The sequence below is a fragment of the Helianthus annuus genome, chromosome 4 (assembly GCF_002127325.2).
Source record: "Helianthus annuus cultivar XRQ/B chromosome 4, HanXRQr2.0-SUNRISE, whole genome shotgun sequence".
Lineage (NCBI taxonomy): Eukaryota > Viridiplantae > Streptophyta > Magnoliopsida > Asterales > Asteraceae > Helianthus > Helianthus annuus.
The window spans coordinates 199,457,514-199,475,796 of record NC_035436.2 but is presented as its reverse complement, the minus strand read 5'-3'; the positions used below and the strand labels follow the sequence as shown (position 1 = coordinate 199,475,796).

The 18,283-nt window shown below is 36.6% G+C and overlaps 1 protein-coding gene across 1 annotated transcript; it reads right to left on the bottom strand.

The window, feature by feature from the left end:
• Nucleotides 1-537: 537 nt before the first annotated feature.
• Nucleotides 538-14,314, bottom strand: LOC110937862 (protein MOR1). Its single transcript, XM_022180311.2, has 46 exons — nucleotides 13,974-14,314; nucleotides 13,718-13,823; nucleotides 13,375-13,498; nucleotides 12,711-12,790; nucleotides 12,439-12,616; nucleotides 12,294-12,358; nucleotides 12,076-12,158; nucleotides 11,823-11,908; nucleotides 11,619-11,732; nucleotides 11,419-11,538; nucleotides 11,133-11,235; nucleotides 10,891-11,027; nucleotides 10,687-10,752; nucleotides 10,447-10,599; nucleotides 10,225-10,296; nucleotides 10,037-10,135; nucleotides 9,858-9,963; nucleotides 9,504-9,704; nucleotides 9,268-9,368; nucleotides 8,721-9,164; nucleotides 8,554-8,629; nucleotides 8,352-8,476; nucleotides 8,136-8,246; nucleotides 7,906-8,055; nucleotides 7,756-7,830; nucleotides 7,471-7,665; nucleotides 7,287-7,388; nucleotides 7,121-7,195; nucleotides 6,840-7,037; nucleotides 6,621-6,722; nucleotides 6,357-6,539; nucleotides 6,168-6,282; nucleotides 5,979-6,055; nucleotides 5,098-5,183; nucleotides 4,860-4,922; nucleotides 4,611-4,737; nucleotides 4,401-4,523; nucleotides 4,085-4,321; nucleotides 3,831-3,989; nucleotides 3,652-3,749; nucleotides 3,404-3,560; nucleotides 3,206-3,322; nucleotides 2,553-2,648; nucleotides 2,404-2,475; nucleotides 2,060-2,318; nucleotides 538-1,165 (listed from the first exon to the last, which is right to left on the bottom strand). Exons 1-46 carry the CDS (start codon nucleotides 14,134-14,136, stop codon nucleotides 900-902), a joined length of 6,045 nt encoding a protein of 2,014 aa, XP_022036003.1. The 5' UTR covers nucleotides 14,137-14,314; the 3' UTR covers nucleotides 538-899.
• Between the last annotated feature and the right edge of the window lie 3,969 nt (nucleotides 14,315-18,283).

Genomic DNA, 18,283 nt, shown 5'->3' with positions numbered 1-18,283 from the left:
CAAACGTTAGGGGCAGTTTCAACTTTTGTTGATAGAGAAGAATAGAAATCTAACCTTTTGAGTAGTTCTTCCAGTTTGTGTTGATGGCTCTTGCATGTGCCATGTAGTAATACATTAAGGCCATATGTATAAGAAGAAAAGTTTAAAGAAGAGGATTCAATTCAATCAATTAGCTAATGTATAATATATCGGTCATTTGCTTAAGTACAATCAAAGAAACAACTAAACTAACGATCAACCTCTTGCCATTAGCCCGTCTATGTCTATTTCTATCATCGACACGATAATCATGTTACATCCTAAATATAGGTAATGTTGTTAATCGGTTAAGGTGTGTAGGTATAGGGGTCTAGCAAATACGGGTATGGGTTTCTTTCCTTAAATCTTATATCTAATTCATCAGTGCTACCCAATGCATACTACCAACTAACCGTATATCCAACTCATTACTATTTTAGCTTTCACTCGAAAGATAAATGGATAGGCTTTGTATATACAACCAAAAAGAACTTGAAACCTACCAAGTACACACAAAACCAATAATAAACTTTTTAAATTAGACGGGTATGTTTCGATAGATGATAAACGTATCATTCACCAAATTTCAGTCACACAAGATTAAAAAGAAAATCAACTTCCCCTAAAGTAACCGATCCCAAAAAACAATGCCTGTCGTGTTCCACAGTATAATACACTACAAAGCATATGAGCACACATAGTATATGCTTCTCTAACAGTAACTTTACACACCTCCAAATCAAAAATTAAGGACCCAACCACCTATTCTTGCCTCCTTTCTATAACCCTAGTGTGGCAAGAATGTGACTTCACTATATATTATATCATCATGGCTCAAAACTCTTTGCCAAAACCCTAAAGGTTATTTATGTAATTTCACTTTAAAGAGGGTCCATTGATCCACTTTTCAGCCTCTCCATGCGGGCTTGAAGCCCAGATAGTGCCTTTTCATCCATTGGTAGAACACCACTATGGACGGGATTGGGATTGACTGCACTAACCTCGTCTGTGGGTTGACCAGACTCATGGTCTTCGTTACTAACATTCATTTGCATCATGGGTTGGTTCGCAGGTTCTGGGTTCCCAGCAGACGCTAACTGGATGCTCTTCATCCTTTCTCTTATTGCATCTAGAGTCCCACTGCTAACTGTGTATCAATAAATATATAAATAAATAAAGGATTAATTTCATATATACCCTTACAAACTTGAAATTTTTCATATATACCCAATCAAAACTAAAAATATCATATATGCCCTCACAAAATAATTAAAATATAAAATATACACAATTAATTAAAAACAATCTAATAAACAATCATTTTACTCTTATTTTTTTTAACTTCAACTTTTCATATATGCTCATCTTTTAACTTCATAGTTTTATATAACACATATTGATTTTTACCCATTTTTATTTTTTTTTTAATTTTTTCATAGACAATGGGCCAGGATCATTTCAATTTCAGAACCATAAATATTTACAAAACTCGCAGAACTTCTAATAAACAATTTTTTTATTTATATATTTTTATGTTTAGGATAATTTTATCATTTATTATGTGTATTTTTACGATTACATACATGTTAAGAGTAATTTTATCATTTTTTATATGTAATTTTATAATTACACATATGTAGACTAGCTTTTTACATATATGTAATTAGTTATGACACATATATATAATTTTGGCAATTAAACATATGTAAACTACTTTTAACATATATGTAATCAAAGAAATACATATAATAAATGATAAAAAGATCCTAAATACAAAAACTTACATATAAAATGTTTGTTTATTAGGAGTTCTGAAAGTTCTGTAGTTATTTAGAGTTCTGAAATGAACTCAACCCAACAATAGTATTCTTCATATATAATATTTCAACTACTTTGTAAGGGTATATATTTATAATTTTGCAAGGGTACATACGATATTTTGCAAATTTGCAGAGGTATATATGAAATTGAAATAAACAAACAAATTATAAAGACCATACAATTAGTGCACTATGATTGCGGTAGAAATTAAGAAATATACCTCCAGATGGGAATCTGTCGTCTGATTGAACGGGGATTTGACCTCTTGAGGATGACATGTCATCCTCAGCGTATGATGGTGGTAGACTGAAACTTGTGGGGTCCATTTTAGTATTAACAGATTTTCCATCATTTAAAGAATTAGTATGTACAGGTGAAAGTGGTGCGAATTTCGGAGATGGAAGGTTTAAGGCAGATGGTGGAGGTGTTGGCATGGGCACACTGGATGGAGTTCTTCCAGCTGCAGCGTTTTTCTCCATCTGATATACAAGAAAAACTAACTTAAAATGGAGAAAATTTCAGAAACGAAACAGAAGTTGTTGAGAAGAAAGTTGTTATCCAGACCTGTGCTAAACCGTCTCTAATGTATGTTCTGAAAGCTTCACTTGCGTTTTGAAGTTGAGAAAATATGTCAACCTGACAACCAACAGTTAAAGCTCAAGTTCAAAGGTGAAGAAGTAATTTCACTTGTGAGCGAATGATAATAATGTTACCTTTGGGTACAGCTGAGTTATTCGGTATAGTTCATAAAGACCAATACTGCATGTTTGTTTGTCCCCGATTTTCTTGAATATTGCAGCCAGCTCTTGCTGTATACCCCAACACCCAAGAATATTAGAAGCAAGAACAGGTGTACTGAATACAGCAATTTTTACCCATTTACTTAAAAATTAGCAAGTACATAATCTTCTAAATCACTTGTTGCAAAAAATTACTTAAAAAATAGCCATTTTTGTCCCTTGAGGTTTGGCCAGTTTTGCGACTTTCGTCCAAAAGATTCTTTTTTCCACATCTGGATCCAAAAGATTATTAATCTTGCCATTTTCATCCGGCTTCTTAACTCCATCCATTTTTCTCCATTAAGTCGGGGGTATTTTTCGTCTTTTTGTTAACTTAAAGTGCATTTCGGTTTTTTGCCCTTTGAGTTAACAAAAAAGACGAAAATACCCCTGACTTAACCGAGAAAAATGGATGGTGTTAACGAGCTGGAAGAAAATGGCAAGCTTTCAAACCTTTTGGATCCAAATGGAGAAAAAACTTTTCGACGAAATTCGCAAAAATGGACAAACCTCAGGGACGAAAATGGCATTTTACTCTAAAAAATATTATAAAGAAGTGCAATTTTTACAAGAATGAAAAAACTAACCTTCAATTGAGCATCAGCAGAATGTGTAGCAGGCATAGGATTATTGGCCATGGAGTCACCCCAATGAGTTTGACCCACGGGACCCGTTGGTGTCAGCATTCTTGCAGCAGCTAAGGTCTAACAGTTTTTCAAAAACAAAAATAGACTTAATACAAGTATTCACGTCACGTTTATCGAGTGATAGATCAAAGAAAATACCTGGAGATTAAGATCGATGTAGGCAAGTATTATAGGTTGGGGTTCCATGTCTATTGGAACCATAGAAAGATGGCCTTTTATCGCAGTACCACGAAGCTTTACAAGCTCATGCAGAACCGTTTTCACCATGCGCAAAGGCTTGTCATCTGCTCCAGCTCTGTAAATAGCAGAAAATGAGGGTAAACCTGTCATACTACAAATAACAACTCTAATAATTATCAACTGGATTATGACAAGATATAGCAAACCTCCTTCTGATCTCTTCCATCCCAAGTTCTTGGAGATAAATATGAATGCTTTGAAGAATGCGATCAAGGTCAACCTCGTAAATTGTACTTTGTAGAACCTGCATCAAAATATTAAATATTCAAGAAAGACAGACCAATGTGTGAAAGTTAATTAATAATATATCCAAAAGCTGACCGACCTTTGTAAGTTTGATCAGGCATTTGACGACCAAATCTGAAAATTTCATATTTCTTGAAGCAAATGACTCGTTTGATGGTGGATATGGCCATCTAGAAGGGTCCAATGGTTTCAAAAGATTAATCAGTACCACAAATGATGATGTACGCTCAGCATTATCCTGAAATTAATAACAACCAAGTCAACACAATAAGTTAACAGAAATAAAAGTATTAGATATTTTTGCATGAGTTTAGGTAAGAGGCAAAGGTTCACCAATATCTTAAGCATTAGAACATTTAATGCTTTCAAAAGCTGACTGCCATCATCCATCCTTGGAACCCTCTCATCTAAAAGCCAGAGTAAAAGCTCTGTAATCAGATTGTCAAGGGTTCTCTGGTTGACAGCATGGGCAAGCCTTTTATTTTGAAATGTCTGCATGAGTGTGTTGAGAACATATTTACAAGACCTAGAAGATGCACCCCGCAAGCTAAAGTCAAAAGTATTTGCGACCTGGAAAACAAAAATAATTCAAATTAATAGAGAATGTGTGGAAGAAAACAATACTAAACGAAAGTAGAGCAAGAAGTACCTTAGCTGCTAAACAAGACACGAGCTTGTCGGCATCTTTGATTAATTCATCCATCAAACTGCCTTCGGGGTCATTGGTTGCAGCTGCTAACTCATGGCACACAACTTTCATACCTTCAACAGACTGCGTATGCAAATAGCCAGTTTAAGCATTCAGTAAAACCTTCATTGAATAGACAGAATTTAGTTGAAGAAAAAATATATATCAAACCTGCTCAGGAGAGCCATATGTAATGATATCTAGAGCCTCGTTCCAGTCTGTAGGACCGATTACACCTCCAGATGGCCGTGCCATTGGATGTCTTTCCATTTGAGCTTCTGGGGGAGTATAGATATCCCTAAAAGATATAAAAAGCCAATTGTATAACCAAATAATGTATTTTTTTCACATCAGTATGGGATAAGAGGAAAAAGTACAAAGAGAAAATAACAAGTAAAGAAAACAGAACAATGTGGTTACCTGGTAAAAGCTGGTCCGGATATGGATCGTGATACTTCGCCACTTTGCTCGGCAAGGTCAGAACTGTAAAAGAAAGTATAGAAGCTAAATAAATAAATAATAATAAAAATAAAAACAAAATAAAAACAAAAATTCCAAAAGAACTATGACGGTGTAAACTCTAAAATGATTTTTTTTAAAGGCATAAGAAGAAGCAAAGGATAGTAAGGTGAAACAAAAGGGTTATTCTGATGTTTACCCATTCTCTCTAACAGAACGCCTTAATAAAGCAGCAGCTCTTGCTTCACCTGGCATACCCTCCTTTCTTTTATTCATTTCTCGGGCCTAGAGAAACATAAAAAGCATAATAGGGTTACAGTAATAGATTAAAATGCACTGAACAAACAATATTGCTGCATCACATGTACTAGAGAGCAATTATTCATTTGTTTTTCTCCTAAATAGTGGTAGTACATGTACTTATGAATATAGTTCTCAGGGTAGTAGGGCAGAGGGAACTTCAAAAAAGCAAAAACAAAAGTGATAATAGAAATCATTAATATCATTACAATTATAGACTTATAGTAGTGGTAGTACTGTAGTAGTAGAGAGTAATAATCATAAGGGTGTACCTATCTACACACTCATTTCACTATCTACACACCAAAAAAAGGTGTTTTTTGTCCTTACATGCACACCCTGTAGTGTCGAACTGTGGCTAAAACGCGGCGTTTTGGTCCGGTTAACCAGACAAAGACTGACGGGTGTCTGACGGGTCTGTTGACCGGACCAAAACGCCGAGCTTCGGCCGCGTTTTGGTCCTGTCAACCAGACAAAAGACTGACACCCGGTCTGGTTGACAGGACCAAAACGCGGCCAAAGCTCGGCGTTTTGGTCCGGACAACAGACCCGTCAGACACCCGTCAGTCTTTGTCTGGTTAACCGAATCAAAACGCGGCGTTTTGGTCACAGTTCGACACTGCAGAGTATGCATGTAAGGACAAAAAACACTTTTTAATGGTGACTATCTACACACTTAGTGTGTAGATAGTTTGGCCCTAATCATAATAATGATGATAATGATTTTAAAAATAATAACAATTAGTAATAAAAAGGGAGAAAAACAAGAACATAATATACCTTATATTTAAATCTGTCATCTATCATACTTTTTTGTGCTTCAGTCAGCTTCCCAACAAAATTCCAGATGTCATCACCTTGCATCAAACAATAATCACAAAGTTCAACATCTTCCAACAAAGGTTTAGTAGTCCTGTCTATGACGCATATTACATGTTAATCTTCTATTAGTATAAACCTTAAACTCACCAAATATCTTATAACCAGTGGCTAAACAATTTAAAGCAGCTTTTCTAAGATCACCATCTCGTTCTGCAGTTAAACTTGCAACATCTTTCAAGGATTTTAGCTGTGCATTACTTATCTGCATAAATTGTAAGAGACATGAGCAACCTTCGTCTACAAGTTCAGCCATTATTAAGTTTAGGGAGCATGTACCTCGGAGCCATTATTGTCCAGCAAATATCCAACAAGATCAGCACACTCGATTCTTGTCCTGTTATTTCTCGAACGCAGACCTTCCAAAATGAAAGGGAAAGTTTTTGCAGCAGAATAGCTATGTATGAGCTGCTTCATTAGCTCCCGAATTTTCTCTCTTAGTTTCTCGATGTTGTGACCAGTCTGTACAAATAAATAGATTAATCGTAAGTAGGCATTCAAACTCTGTCATGTATATTCTATAAAGTCTAGGGTTAAGTAAACCTTTTCCACCAAGCAAGGAAAAAAGATGTAAGCTTCAGATTCATTCAGAGTGTAGTTCTCGTTTCTTAATGTGTCAAAGAACTCCGGAAGAAATTCCAGCACCTGTAATCATAATTAAAATGAATATAAGTTTTATACATATAATGCCAAACATAAATGACACGATATGTTTGACAAAACAAGATAATAATAATAATAATAATAATAGAAAGTTTTAACCTTTAGTAAGCAAGAGGTGTTGGATTCACAAAATCGCAAAACAAACCACTTTAACAGTATATCAATAACTTCGATTAAATCTTTAGCAATTGTTGGAAGTGCCCTATGAAGCATCTCGATCCCATCAACTTGTTTTTTGAAATCTGTGCTTAAAAGCCGCCGGTGCAAATCCTCCCTGAAGTACTTCATCAAATCATTCTGTTTCATGAAGAAGAAAAAAATTGTTTTTAAAATCTGGATGACCACCACAGCACATTGCCATTGATTTTGATAATAACAACCTCTAAATCCTGAATCTGCTCCACACGCAGCTCTTCAAATTTAGACCTACGAACCACAATTCTCTCTCTTTCAGCCTGCAAGCAAATAAGAATACAATATGCTTAGATACTTTTAATGTTGATTTATACATTAACGTATACGCAACATTGCAACTTAGAACGATACCTTGTTAGAGTCCCTGACATTTATTAAAGCTTGTGACTGGATGTTGATATCTTGAACAGACATGATCGGCTCTGGTTTTGAGCCCTTTGCTGAAACCGCTCTCTAGAACCGAAAAAGAGACAATAATTCAATATAAATTTCACAAATTAGTATGAACAAAGTATAGCAGATAGTATATCAATACCGAAGATACAGATCTGCTTCCATGCCTTGATGCATGACCATTTGATTTGGCAATCTTTGAACCTGTTTTCGATGGTTGTCCAGCTGGGACTGTTCTTGTGTTCTCATGCACTTCTGGAAATGCACCGTGTGTCTTCAATCGTTCAAGAACAATCGCCAGCGCGGGACCTTGAATATCTCTTACATTCTTCATGACCTACAGTGGATGAGAAAATTGGTTCAAAACGATTATGCAAAAGTAAAAACATATGAATATTAAAATTTAAAAGTAAGAAGTTTTACACACCATTTCTGGTCCACAAACTCTAACAATATCTCCAAAGCATGCTTCTGCGGCTTTACGAACATCTGCTGATTTATCCTGATAAACAAAAACTACTTAATCCGCTGACTGACAAATGAAACAACGAATATAGTCTTTATAGATAATAAATACCGTCATAGCAACAGCAACTGGTCTCAGTAACTGAATGGCATCAGGGAACTCTGCCAATCCTGTAAGTTGCCTCGACAACCAGTCAAAAAGGTCCTTACGTCCTTCTGCCCCAAGTTTAGCATCAGTCAAAGAAGCAGTAATATATGGTACCTACAAATAACCAAAAGTCACGATTAATACAGTTAAATATAATTCGAACGCACAAAATTAGATATGAATAAAACATGTACCATTTTATCAAGATGGGTAACAGCAACCCAAGCATCCAAAGTTGTCAAGGTAGATTCCCTCGTGCTCTTTTTATTGTCACCAAGGCATTTGATAACATCGGACAAAATTCCCTGCAAGAAAAGCATATATTATTATTATTGTTGTTAAATGTTAAATCTTGGATTTATAATAACCTAACTTTTTATATATAAATGGAGATAGACGTATCTATTGACCTTGCTGGCCTTCTCTACTGCAGGTCCCATAGCCGATGCAAGAGCACTTATAGAAGTCAGTGTAGCCGTAATTAAGTTTTTGTTGCTGTCATATAACCGAGCTCTAAGAGCCCCAAACAATTCCACTGAAAAAAACACAAAAAAAACGTGTAAAAGATGAGAAAACAACAAAAATATATCAAAAAAATGCAAAAAAAAGTACCTGTTCCAGTAGGCTGAACACGCTTGTTAGCCTCATCCACAATTTTACTTACTGCTTCAATAGATTCGAGACGAGCCTGAACAAAACCAAAAACAATGTCAAAATGACTTTCCATGTTTTATTATTTATTAATTTAATTAATAAAGTAGTTATAAAAGCATCATCACCTTCCAATCATTACTCTCCAATCCTTTAAGAAGAGCCGGTGTTATCTTTCCGCTTATATCCTCTCGTGGCAAGCTATCCAAACCACCACCAGACACAGAAGATACAGAATCTGTTGCTTTAACAGTCTTTTTAGGTGCAGCAGCTGCACCCTCAAATGGATTTTTCTCACACTCTGCATCCACTGCACTAAGAAGAGCAGGCTTAACATCTGACAAGAACGCTTTGATATCGGGACCCACATATTTGTGTAAAGCGCCAATAAGTTTAATGGTGGCATTTCTAGTTGCAGCAGCACTTGATTGTAAACCAGTATCTTTGCAGAAATCAATTACATCCTTCAATTTCAGATGTCCAACGCCAAAATCTTCAACTGCAGAAACCATCCACAACAGACCCTCACTAAGAACTTTAGGATTCTTATGCTCTTTCATAATCTTGAACATCTACAATGTTGTGAAAGAACATGGTATAAAACTTCAGTGTAAGACTAAACGATAAAAAGAAAATCTTTTTTCTAAAAAAATACTGACAACTGGCTACACTTACTCTTTCGAAAATGAAACCGGGGCCCACAGCTTCTGAGAAAGTGGTTAAACATTTCATAGCTTGGGCACGGGTCTTAATATCAGCAACCCTTTCACAAATACCTGCCAGAATGAAAAAGATATACTCAGATGCAAAACAATTTAAAAAAAACATGCTCTTTCCTGATAATATTTTCAATCACATGTTCTTTACTACTGCAAATAACTACTAATCACAATCTATGTAATCTTTTTTACCTCCTATGCAAAGTACAACGCATTTTTTTGGAAATTTTGATGCAGTAGAAGCTATATGGCTGACTACTTCTATAACCTGTTGCTGGACCTGCACGTTTTTCTCAGTCCAACCAGGAACAGCACATAATAGACGGATTAAAATCTCAACCGACCGGTCAAGTTCTTGGAGTGCTACAACTTGTTCTTTAACAGAGGTAATTGCTGCAGAAACATAATTTTGAAAAAACATATTGGTCAATGTCACCCATCATAAAAACGAAAAAAAAAATCTTTAAATCAACGTTATCGCTAGTAATTTAAAAAACAATAAAAGTTTGTTCCAATCTTATGTATCATTATTGTGGATTAAAAAACCTTCAAGTCGTTCTTTCCATGCGGCACTTTTTAACTGGGTAATAGTATCTGCTTGAATAAGAGACCCTATTCTACTTTCGATCTCGTCAAGGGACATCTCAGCCGGCTGCAAGCAACAAACAAAGATATGATTGATTAAAGAAACATAGACATGTGTGTAGGCTGCGCAAGTAACGCACCTCAACATCTTCAGGTTGTTCAACTTTTTTTGTTTGACTTGGTCCATCTGCTTTCTTGCCAGCAACTGTCTTCGCAGGAGCGGACTTCTTAGCAGCAGGCTTAAATATCAAAAAAAAATAATATTAACAACAAGAAGAGGGATAAGATATTTAAAAAAACGACAGAATATTGATATGTAGAAACTCACAGCAGCCGAAATAGGCTTCTTCCCGCTAAGCATGCTTGCTGCTGACCTTCTAACAAAACCTCCATCAGAAGCCTGCAAATTTATGCCATGATGTGTTATCTTATACTCTAATGATAAGTTGATAGCATTAGAATATTAACTCCGTCAACATGTTACTTTTAAAATGAAAATGAAACTAAATGGTATTAACAAGCTAACTAAAAAGCAAAAAAACAAACGCACCTCCGCAGATGATACGGTTCCACCAGACGACGGGGCACCTGCGCCAGCAGTTGGAGCACCACCTCCAGAAACACCAATCATTTCTGACAGCTTCTTTCGTCTGACATCATCAAGTTTCTCCAATGACTTCTCCAAAGGCCGCATACCAACCGACTAAAAAACAGAAAACTGTTTAATATCGGCAGAAAAAAAAATAAAAAATGGTAGGCCTGTACCAAAACTTGTAATATGATGGAATACCTTCGCTATTGCTGCCAAGACTGAAAATGCAGCATCCCTAACGTCAGGTGTCCCGTCATTGAGACACTACAAAAAGCAAACATGTTTTAATAGACTGTTCATCAATCTATATTGAGACGAAAAAGTTAACCAAACTTTTTTTCGAAAATAGAGCCATGTCAATTGTCCAATAATCTGTATTATAACGGCAACAAATACACTAACCTCCATGCAAATGGGAACATAGTCCTTGTGCACTTTAAGAATGACTGCCTTGTTGCTTGTTTCGATGCAATGTGTTACCCAGTTTAATGTCAGTGAACGTACAAGGGGAACTTTATTTTTGACAGCTACTTTAACATCTGTTATAAACCATTTCAGCAAGATATTAGGGCACTGATAGAACAACTATTAACAGATCATCGCTGAGAGAGCAATGACAGACTGCTATAAATACATAATAATACCTTCAACAATATCAGCAAGAGTCACACATCCAGCCTTGTGAATAGCTTGGAGAGTATTACTAAGTGCTTCTGTCATAGTAGGCTTTTTCTCTTTCAATTTTTCCTAGAAAAACAATACTCTTTTGTATAAACAACACTGATCATCATTATATATGATATAAATAAACATGAATCCATGTAAAAAGACTAAACAAGCAAGATAAAATGAGACATTGATGTACGATAATGTTATCTGCCACTACTAGAGACTCTAAAGATCTTAAAACATGATAAAATGTACACTTACAAGCAAAGCAGGCAGTATAAAACGTGAACTTGCAGAAAAGTTGGTTCTTAATCCAGTTGCAAGATTGCCTATGGCTTGGACTGCTTCTACAGCAACAGCAATATTTACATCTGTAATAAGCTGCAAAGAACAGAAATTGCCCAAAACGATTTAATAACTCACTTCCCAGTATAGAGAAAAAGATTCAGAATTTTAGGTACCTTCTTAAGTGTACGACAGATTTCTGAAAAGTCTCCAGGAGCTATCCTCTTTGTCGATGCAAGTTTAGTCAATTCGGCAACAGCATCTTTCCTCTCAGACCACTTAGTAGCTTTCTGGAGGGTATTTATGTGAATATATAAATTAACAGAAGAAACAAAAGCAAAGGTACAGATTTCACAAAACAGAGATGAAAAAACACCAACCACTCCATTCCAAAACCCTGATTTCTCTAATGGTGTTAAGATATCAACGGGATCAACGAGCTCATATTCATCTATTTCTTGAGGAACTGCCACACAAATTTTGTCAGTATATAAATTCAAGCATTATACATAGATAAAAAAAATAAACGTACACATCATACATCTACTATTATAACAGATACTATAACGGAAAATATATTCTTATTAAATATTAGTCAAAAAATATAGCAATTCATAAAGGTTAATGACATACCCTCAGCAGCAGACTCTTCAGAAGGACCAGAGCCCGAAGCCTCAGCTGCAACTTCCTGTTCTGGTTCCTTATCTTGCTCGGATCTGGCAAGCATTGAAAAATATATCCATATCTATAATCTACATTACTATGATATATATAATATACATGGACACAGTGCAACACTAAGCCCAACAAGATATAGAACTGAGACGTCTATAAAGAACTAGAAGTAGAACCTTATTTTGCGAGTAGGCTTAGCAACCCCTGTGACATTGGCAAGCTCAGCCTCCAATTCTTTTTTCTTCAACAACAAAATTAAAAAAATAAGAAACAACATAAACCAGAAGTGGAACAATAAAATAAATAATAATATCAGCGTACCATTGTATCCCGCATTTTCTCGAAGAGTATAGACTTAACAGGGTCTCTACCAATCCAACGACAAAGCTCAAGAGTTAGCCCTTTAGATGAAGCACGAACATTTTGATCTTGATGATCAAAAAGTTCTGGAAGCATCTTTAATATTCTCTTTGGTGGCACAATCTTTGAACCAAATTCACTGTTTATTAGCAGAACATTTTCAATGTTAAAATGGCAACTGAAAAAAATTAGAAAAACCTTCTAATTTAATACCAAACAAATCGGTCGCAAACCTTAAGGCTTGAAACATGACATCTATAGCGGGAACAACAGCTTTCGCAACTTTGTTTTTTATTGCTTTTTCCATAGAATCCTATCACCAAGCAATCCCATTAGAAAACCAATAGCAAACAGAATATTTTGTACTCATAAAACCAGACACTATACACGCAAAGGCATGTTCATTAACCATTCTCTGCAAAATGAGTTGTAGCTATTCTCACAAATTAGTATTGAAAATAAGGTGGAACTACAGTTAATAATAGCAAAACAAGCACCTCCTACTATACAATACATACAGTGTAGAAAAAGTTCCTCATAAGTACACATATACAAAAGAATGATGCTACAGAAGTGCCAAATGCTAACATCCTGAGAACTGCGATATGTATGTGTATGGTAACAAAAACAAGAGCAAATGTTGATGTTTAAATAGGCTATGGAAAGTTGGATGTATACACTTTCTTTAGAAGTATCAAAGTCACCTAATTATCTTTAGTAGTAAACAAAAACCTAGTTTCAATAAACGTTGCATACTTTGCGAAACCAACCTAGGGAGCATGTAACAATACAGCATATAGATATACACACAGAAGGGACTGCATCGCATGCAACAAGTTAAACTTCATATTCAAAATATGCAAATACATTATCTCAACACAAAAGTCAAAAACATACCAGGAAAACATCCACAGCTTCCAACTCCACCCAAAGCATAAACACAATCTGCGCCTTCTCCACCGTCTTTGGCCGCCCCGTAAGGCATTTTGCCACAACTGAATCGCAAACTTCCTTCGCAAACCTACACATATACAATATAACATCTTCAAAACCACGCCTTTCAATTCACAACCAAACGATAACCGCTATCTCAGTTTCTGAAAATGTAACTGAAATCGACATTTAGATCTAGTCGACTTGACTGTCCAAAGCATAGACTACATAACTTCCTTATAAACATGTTAAACAGAAACACAACACCACAAAACCCTAGACAAATTCAAAAACAAAGTAAACAAACCTTCCAGCATCAGCATCCGCCGCTTTCAAGTAAGCAATTAACGCATCAAGCGCCTTATCTTGCACCGGCGCATTGGAATCAGCAACCGTCTTCTTAAAAAAATGCCCTAAACAAACAAAATTCAACATACATTACACAGATCGAGATTACAATCGCCATAACTTAGATCTACAACAATCAAACCCTAGAAACTCAAATTTAACAAAACAAAAAACCATCAAACCCTAGAAACAACAAAAAAACGAAACCGACTAACCTAATTCACGAATTCTCGGATCTTTAGGATCCGTAATCCCGTCGCATAACGCAGCGAGATCAATGTTGGCATCGTTACGGACCTTCCAGTTCTTATGCAACAATCGATCCTCCCAGGGTAACTTCTTCGCCTCCTTTAACAACTTCTCATCTTCGGTTGACATTGTATAGATATAGATGGATAATTATACGTATATACAGAAGAGAAGTATGTGAGTTGGAGTGTGGGGGAAGAAGAAGAAGGGGACGTTTTGGGGGTGGTGGTGGTTGTTGTAATCTGAATTTGAAAAAGATGAGAGAGAGAGAGAGAGAGAGAGAGAGAGAGAGATTAGAGAGAGAAAGAGAGAGAGGGGGGAGATTTGGGGGTGAATGTGAATATTTGAGTTTTACGAATTGAAGGAGGGGGTGATGGTGTGTGTGTGTATGGGGGTCGGGTCGGGTCGGGTCGGAAGTGTGTGTGCCCTGCCGTCCCAGGGTCTAGATTTGGAAATGCCAACATAAAAATGGTGACTTGGTGTTATTATTGATATTAGTTTATTGTTCAGGTTATTCGTTTTGTTGACTGTTATTTTTTTATGTCATAGTATATTTGAAATTTGAATATCTTAATAATTGAGTTAAAAATGATTGAAAGTATGGGTCTGTATAAATTGTTATGATATTACTAAAACTGTAAACTGTATAAAGTTTGATTGTTTGAGATTCAAACGGTTTAGTTCATGATTTAATAGTTGTGGTAGTAGAATATTTGAAATTGATCATTTAACCTTTATTAATTTTTTTTATTTCATCTTTGTGAAGTGTAGATTGTATATGTGTTAGGGTTGTTTGTTTACCTCTTAATGAGTGGTTTAGACCTCTTACTGTTCAGCACTTAGTGGGTAAGACTGTTTGTTTCGCGAGCAGATGTCCGAATGGTTAAGACATTTGTCTCTGAATGGTTAAGATTATACTGGGTCTGAATGGTTCAGACCTCTAATCTGAATTGGTCAGACATTTGTCTCTGAATGATTAAGAATTATACTAGCTCTTAGTGGTTCAAACCTCTTACTGATTCAGCACTTCATGGTTCAAACCTCTTACTGATTCAGCACTTCATGGTTCAAACCTCTTACTGATTCAGCATTTAACTATTCAGAAGTTGCCAAACAGCCCCTTATAACCATGATTTGCTTCATAGGCTTAAAATGTTCGATGCAAACTAATGATTTTGAACAAAAAAAACAGTTGAAGTTCTCAAACTGTTAAAGAGTCAAATAGATGGAACTAGCAGGTCAGGTCGACACATCCATAAAAGGGTTAGTTCACTTTGTTGTTCCCCAAAATCCTTGTTAAGACTATACGGAGTGGGGGCATGAAAGAGTAGCGTTTTTCGACATGTGATTGTCACATCAATACGCGTCAGAAAAATGGCGTGGTGTAAAAAAGGTAGGAGTGGAAGCGGCATGGTTAGTGGCGTTTTTATAAAAAAAAAAAATTAAACAAGAACCAATCAAAACCAACCAAAATTCACCAACACTGAAAAGCATCCACATCACCAAACCTAAGCACCCCATGCGGGGGGTGGTGTTCCCAGCATAGAGGAGCCTCCACGCCATTTTTTCACGCCCACTCCGTGTAAGGGTGTAGGAAGTGGTTAGACACTTGAAAGTGGTAAACTTTAAAATCAACCAATAAGAATGTGCCATGTCAAAGTGGTAAACTATGCTCAAAAGTGTTGACAATGGTTAGACACTTCATGAATTGGTAAACTATTTAAAAAGAAAAATGTGTGATTGGTTGATATGGCATGCCCCACCACACAACCCCACTCTCTCCACTTTCCTCCCTCACCCCGATTCGGTAATCCCTCGCCGATTTCTCCCCCCAAATAGGTAAAACATTTCAGTAAACATTTGGGCATTGGTCACCGATCGGTGCCGAACCCCTTTGCCGACTCCACTCCGGACAGCCTAAGATATTTTAGTGTAATTGGGGTTAACTTTGTGACCAAGGGGAATTATAATATACATCGAACAGGTTAGAGAGTGCACGCTTGTTCGAGCTGTTATAATTCTAAGTGTTCGGGTGAAGCCTCGAATGGCGGTTCCCCCTTTGCAGCGACCCGGGAACAGGGTCTAAGGGGCGACAACCCCTAGTTGGGGTTGAGCTGATTTTTATTTCCATTAAATTGCTTTATTAAAATGGCTTAAAAATAATTTTCCAAAAATTAGGACATGATTTCTCAATGGAAAATAAGGTCATTTTTGAAGGCATTTAAATATTAATAATTAATAAATGCCAACAGGCAGTTACGAGCCTTTCATTCCTAAATGTGAAATTATGGGTTCTTGGTCATATTTTCTAGTTCATTACGAATTTCACATACACACATACTGATGTTCGATTTTTCAATCAGAGTTGTATCTGATTGAATTATTCGGGAGAACCATCGAAATAATTTGATCTGAGAGTGATTACACGTCTCTCTCATTATCCGTGTTTGCAAAATTCCCACTCCATGTGGTCTAAAGCTTTGGCTTTTTTTTGGGTCAAAACCAGCCGAACCAAACTGTAGACATCTATTACAAAATAAACTTTAGATAAAAAATTACTTTAGATAAAAAATTAATTACTTAATAGACCGCTTATAATACCGAATAAATCACTACGAAAATTATCTATTACTGTTAATGTTAATATTGTAACTCACAATCTAGTTCAGAACTAAATATATGGTTCATTTAATTTTCAATTTTTGGTTCAATATGGCAATTGCAAATCTATATGGCCTATAGATGGAAAGTTGTTTTGTGAAGTTCCAAAATTTAATCTTTGTGATGGTGTGTTCCAGTTTTTTTTTTTTTTTTTTGAACGATAAATTTGAATAACCGACGCATCACTCCACTAGATCATATTCATCTCCACTAGGATGTACCGCATATACACCAATTTAAGAGGAAACCTAATAAATCTGGGAAAAATCCCCTTGTGGGAATCAAACCCAAGACCTAATGGTCCTTAGTCTTATCTCACCCTAAGATATCACTAGGCTATAACGTCATGGACCTGCTCTATCACTCTCTCGTCAATGCACCGGTTTCCCCCTGGTTGTCAAATGAAATTTTCGATTCTAGAAATCCTATATAAAGGGTGGTTCTTTATTTTTGATATCATGATCCTTTGTCTTAATCTTGGTAATATGACTTGGCTAGTGTTCGTTTGATTGTTCTATTTTGTCTTTTTTTTTTGCGCAGATGTTTAAAGTCTGCAGCTTGTTTGTTTTCCGGAAGATCTGCAAACCAAAAACGTCTGCCTCACCTCTTCCCCACGCAGACATGGCCTTAAGTCTGCGGACCTCTTCTCCTGCCCACAAACCTGCATCGCCTCCACCACCACACATCTCCGCCACCATCTCCGCCACCACCTCCACCACCACGTCTCCGCCACCACCTCCACCACCACCGCCACCAGATGCACCCCCACAAAAGAAACACCACCCAAAACCCCCAAATCGAAACCACCACGTCTCCGCCACCACCTCCACCATCTCCGCCACCACGTCTCCGCCACCACTTCCACCATCTCCGCCACCACGTCTCCGCCACCACCTCCACCTTCTTCCCTGCCACCACCGCTGGTGCGGCTCCCAAAACCTCCCAAATCGAAACCCAGATCGATCGCTAACAAAACCCCCAAATCAAATTGTCATCATCTGTTATGGTGGTGGTGAGTGTTTGGTGGTGGTGGTGGTTGCGACGGGGGTGATGGTGGGTGCGACGGTGGACGGTGGATGGTTGTGGTGGTGGTGGATGGTTGTGGTGGTGGTGGTGGTGGTGGGGAGATGAAGACAGAGAGAGAAGTTATGTGGTGTGTGTTGTGTGTGTAGAAGATGTTTTTGTAAAAGTAAAAAAAACAAACTCTCTTCTCCTTGCAGACTGTAGACTTTTGGTCCACCTCTTCTCCTGCAGATGCCTGCAGATATGGTTCGCAGACTGCAGATCTTTTCCCGAAAAAAAACAAACACCACCTTTGTCTTTTTTTTTTTTTGGGTATTCCTTTATTTCATCATAGATTGTATTTGTTTATTTCATCAACTGGATATTCTTGTATGTTTGGTATACCTTTATTTCATCATAGATTGTATTTGTTTATTTCATCCGACTGAATAATCTTGTATGTTCTTAAAGCAGTCAATAAAATCATAAATTTTTTACATATATACTTTAAACGTAAAAACAGTTTCGTTTTGGTTGTGTTTAGACACTTGTGGTGCTACTTTTCCATTGCGTTATGTCATATTTAAAGTTCTAGTAAGTTTCTTAAATGTTT

Coding starts and splice junctions, on each gene's coding strand:
- LOC110937862 (XM_022180311.2), bottom strand. CDS start 14,136: ATGTCAACCGAAGATGAGAAGTTGTTAAAGGAGGCGAAGAAGTTACCC. Junction 8,247..8,351: donor CAGTAGAGAAGGCCAGCAAG/GTCAATAGATAC, acceptor CTTTTCTTGCAG/GGAATTTTGTCCGATGTTAT. Junction 6,056..6,167: donor CACTGGTTATAAGATATTTG/GTGAGTTTAAGG, acceptor GTTTGATGCAAG/GTGATGACATCTGGAATTTT.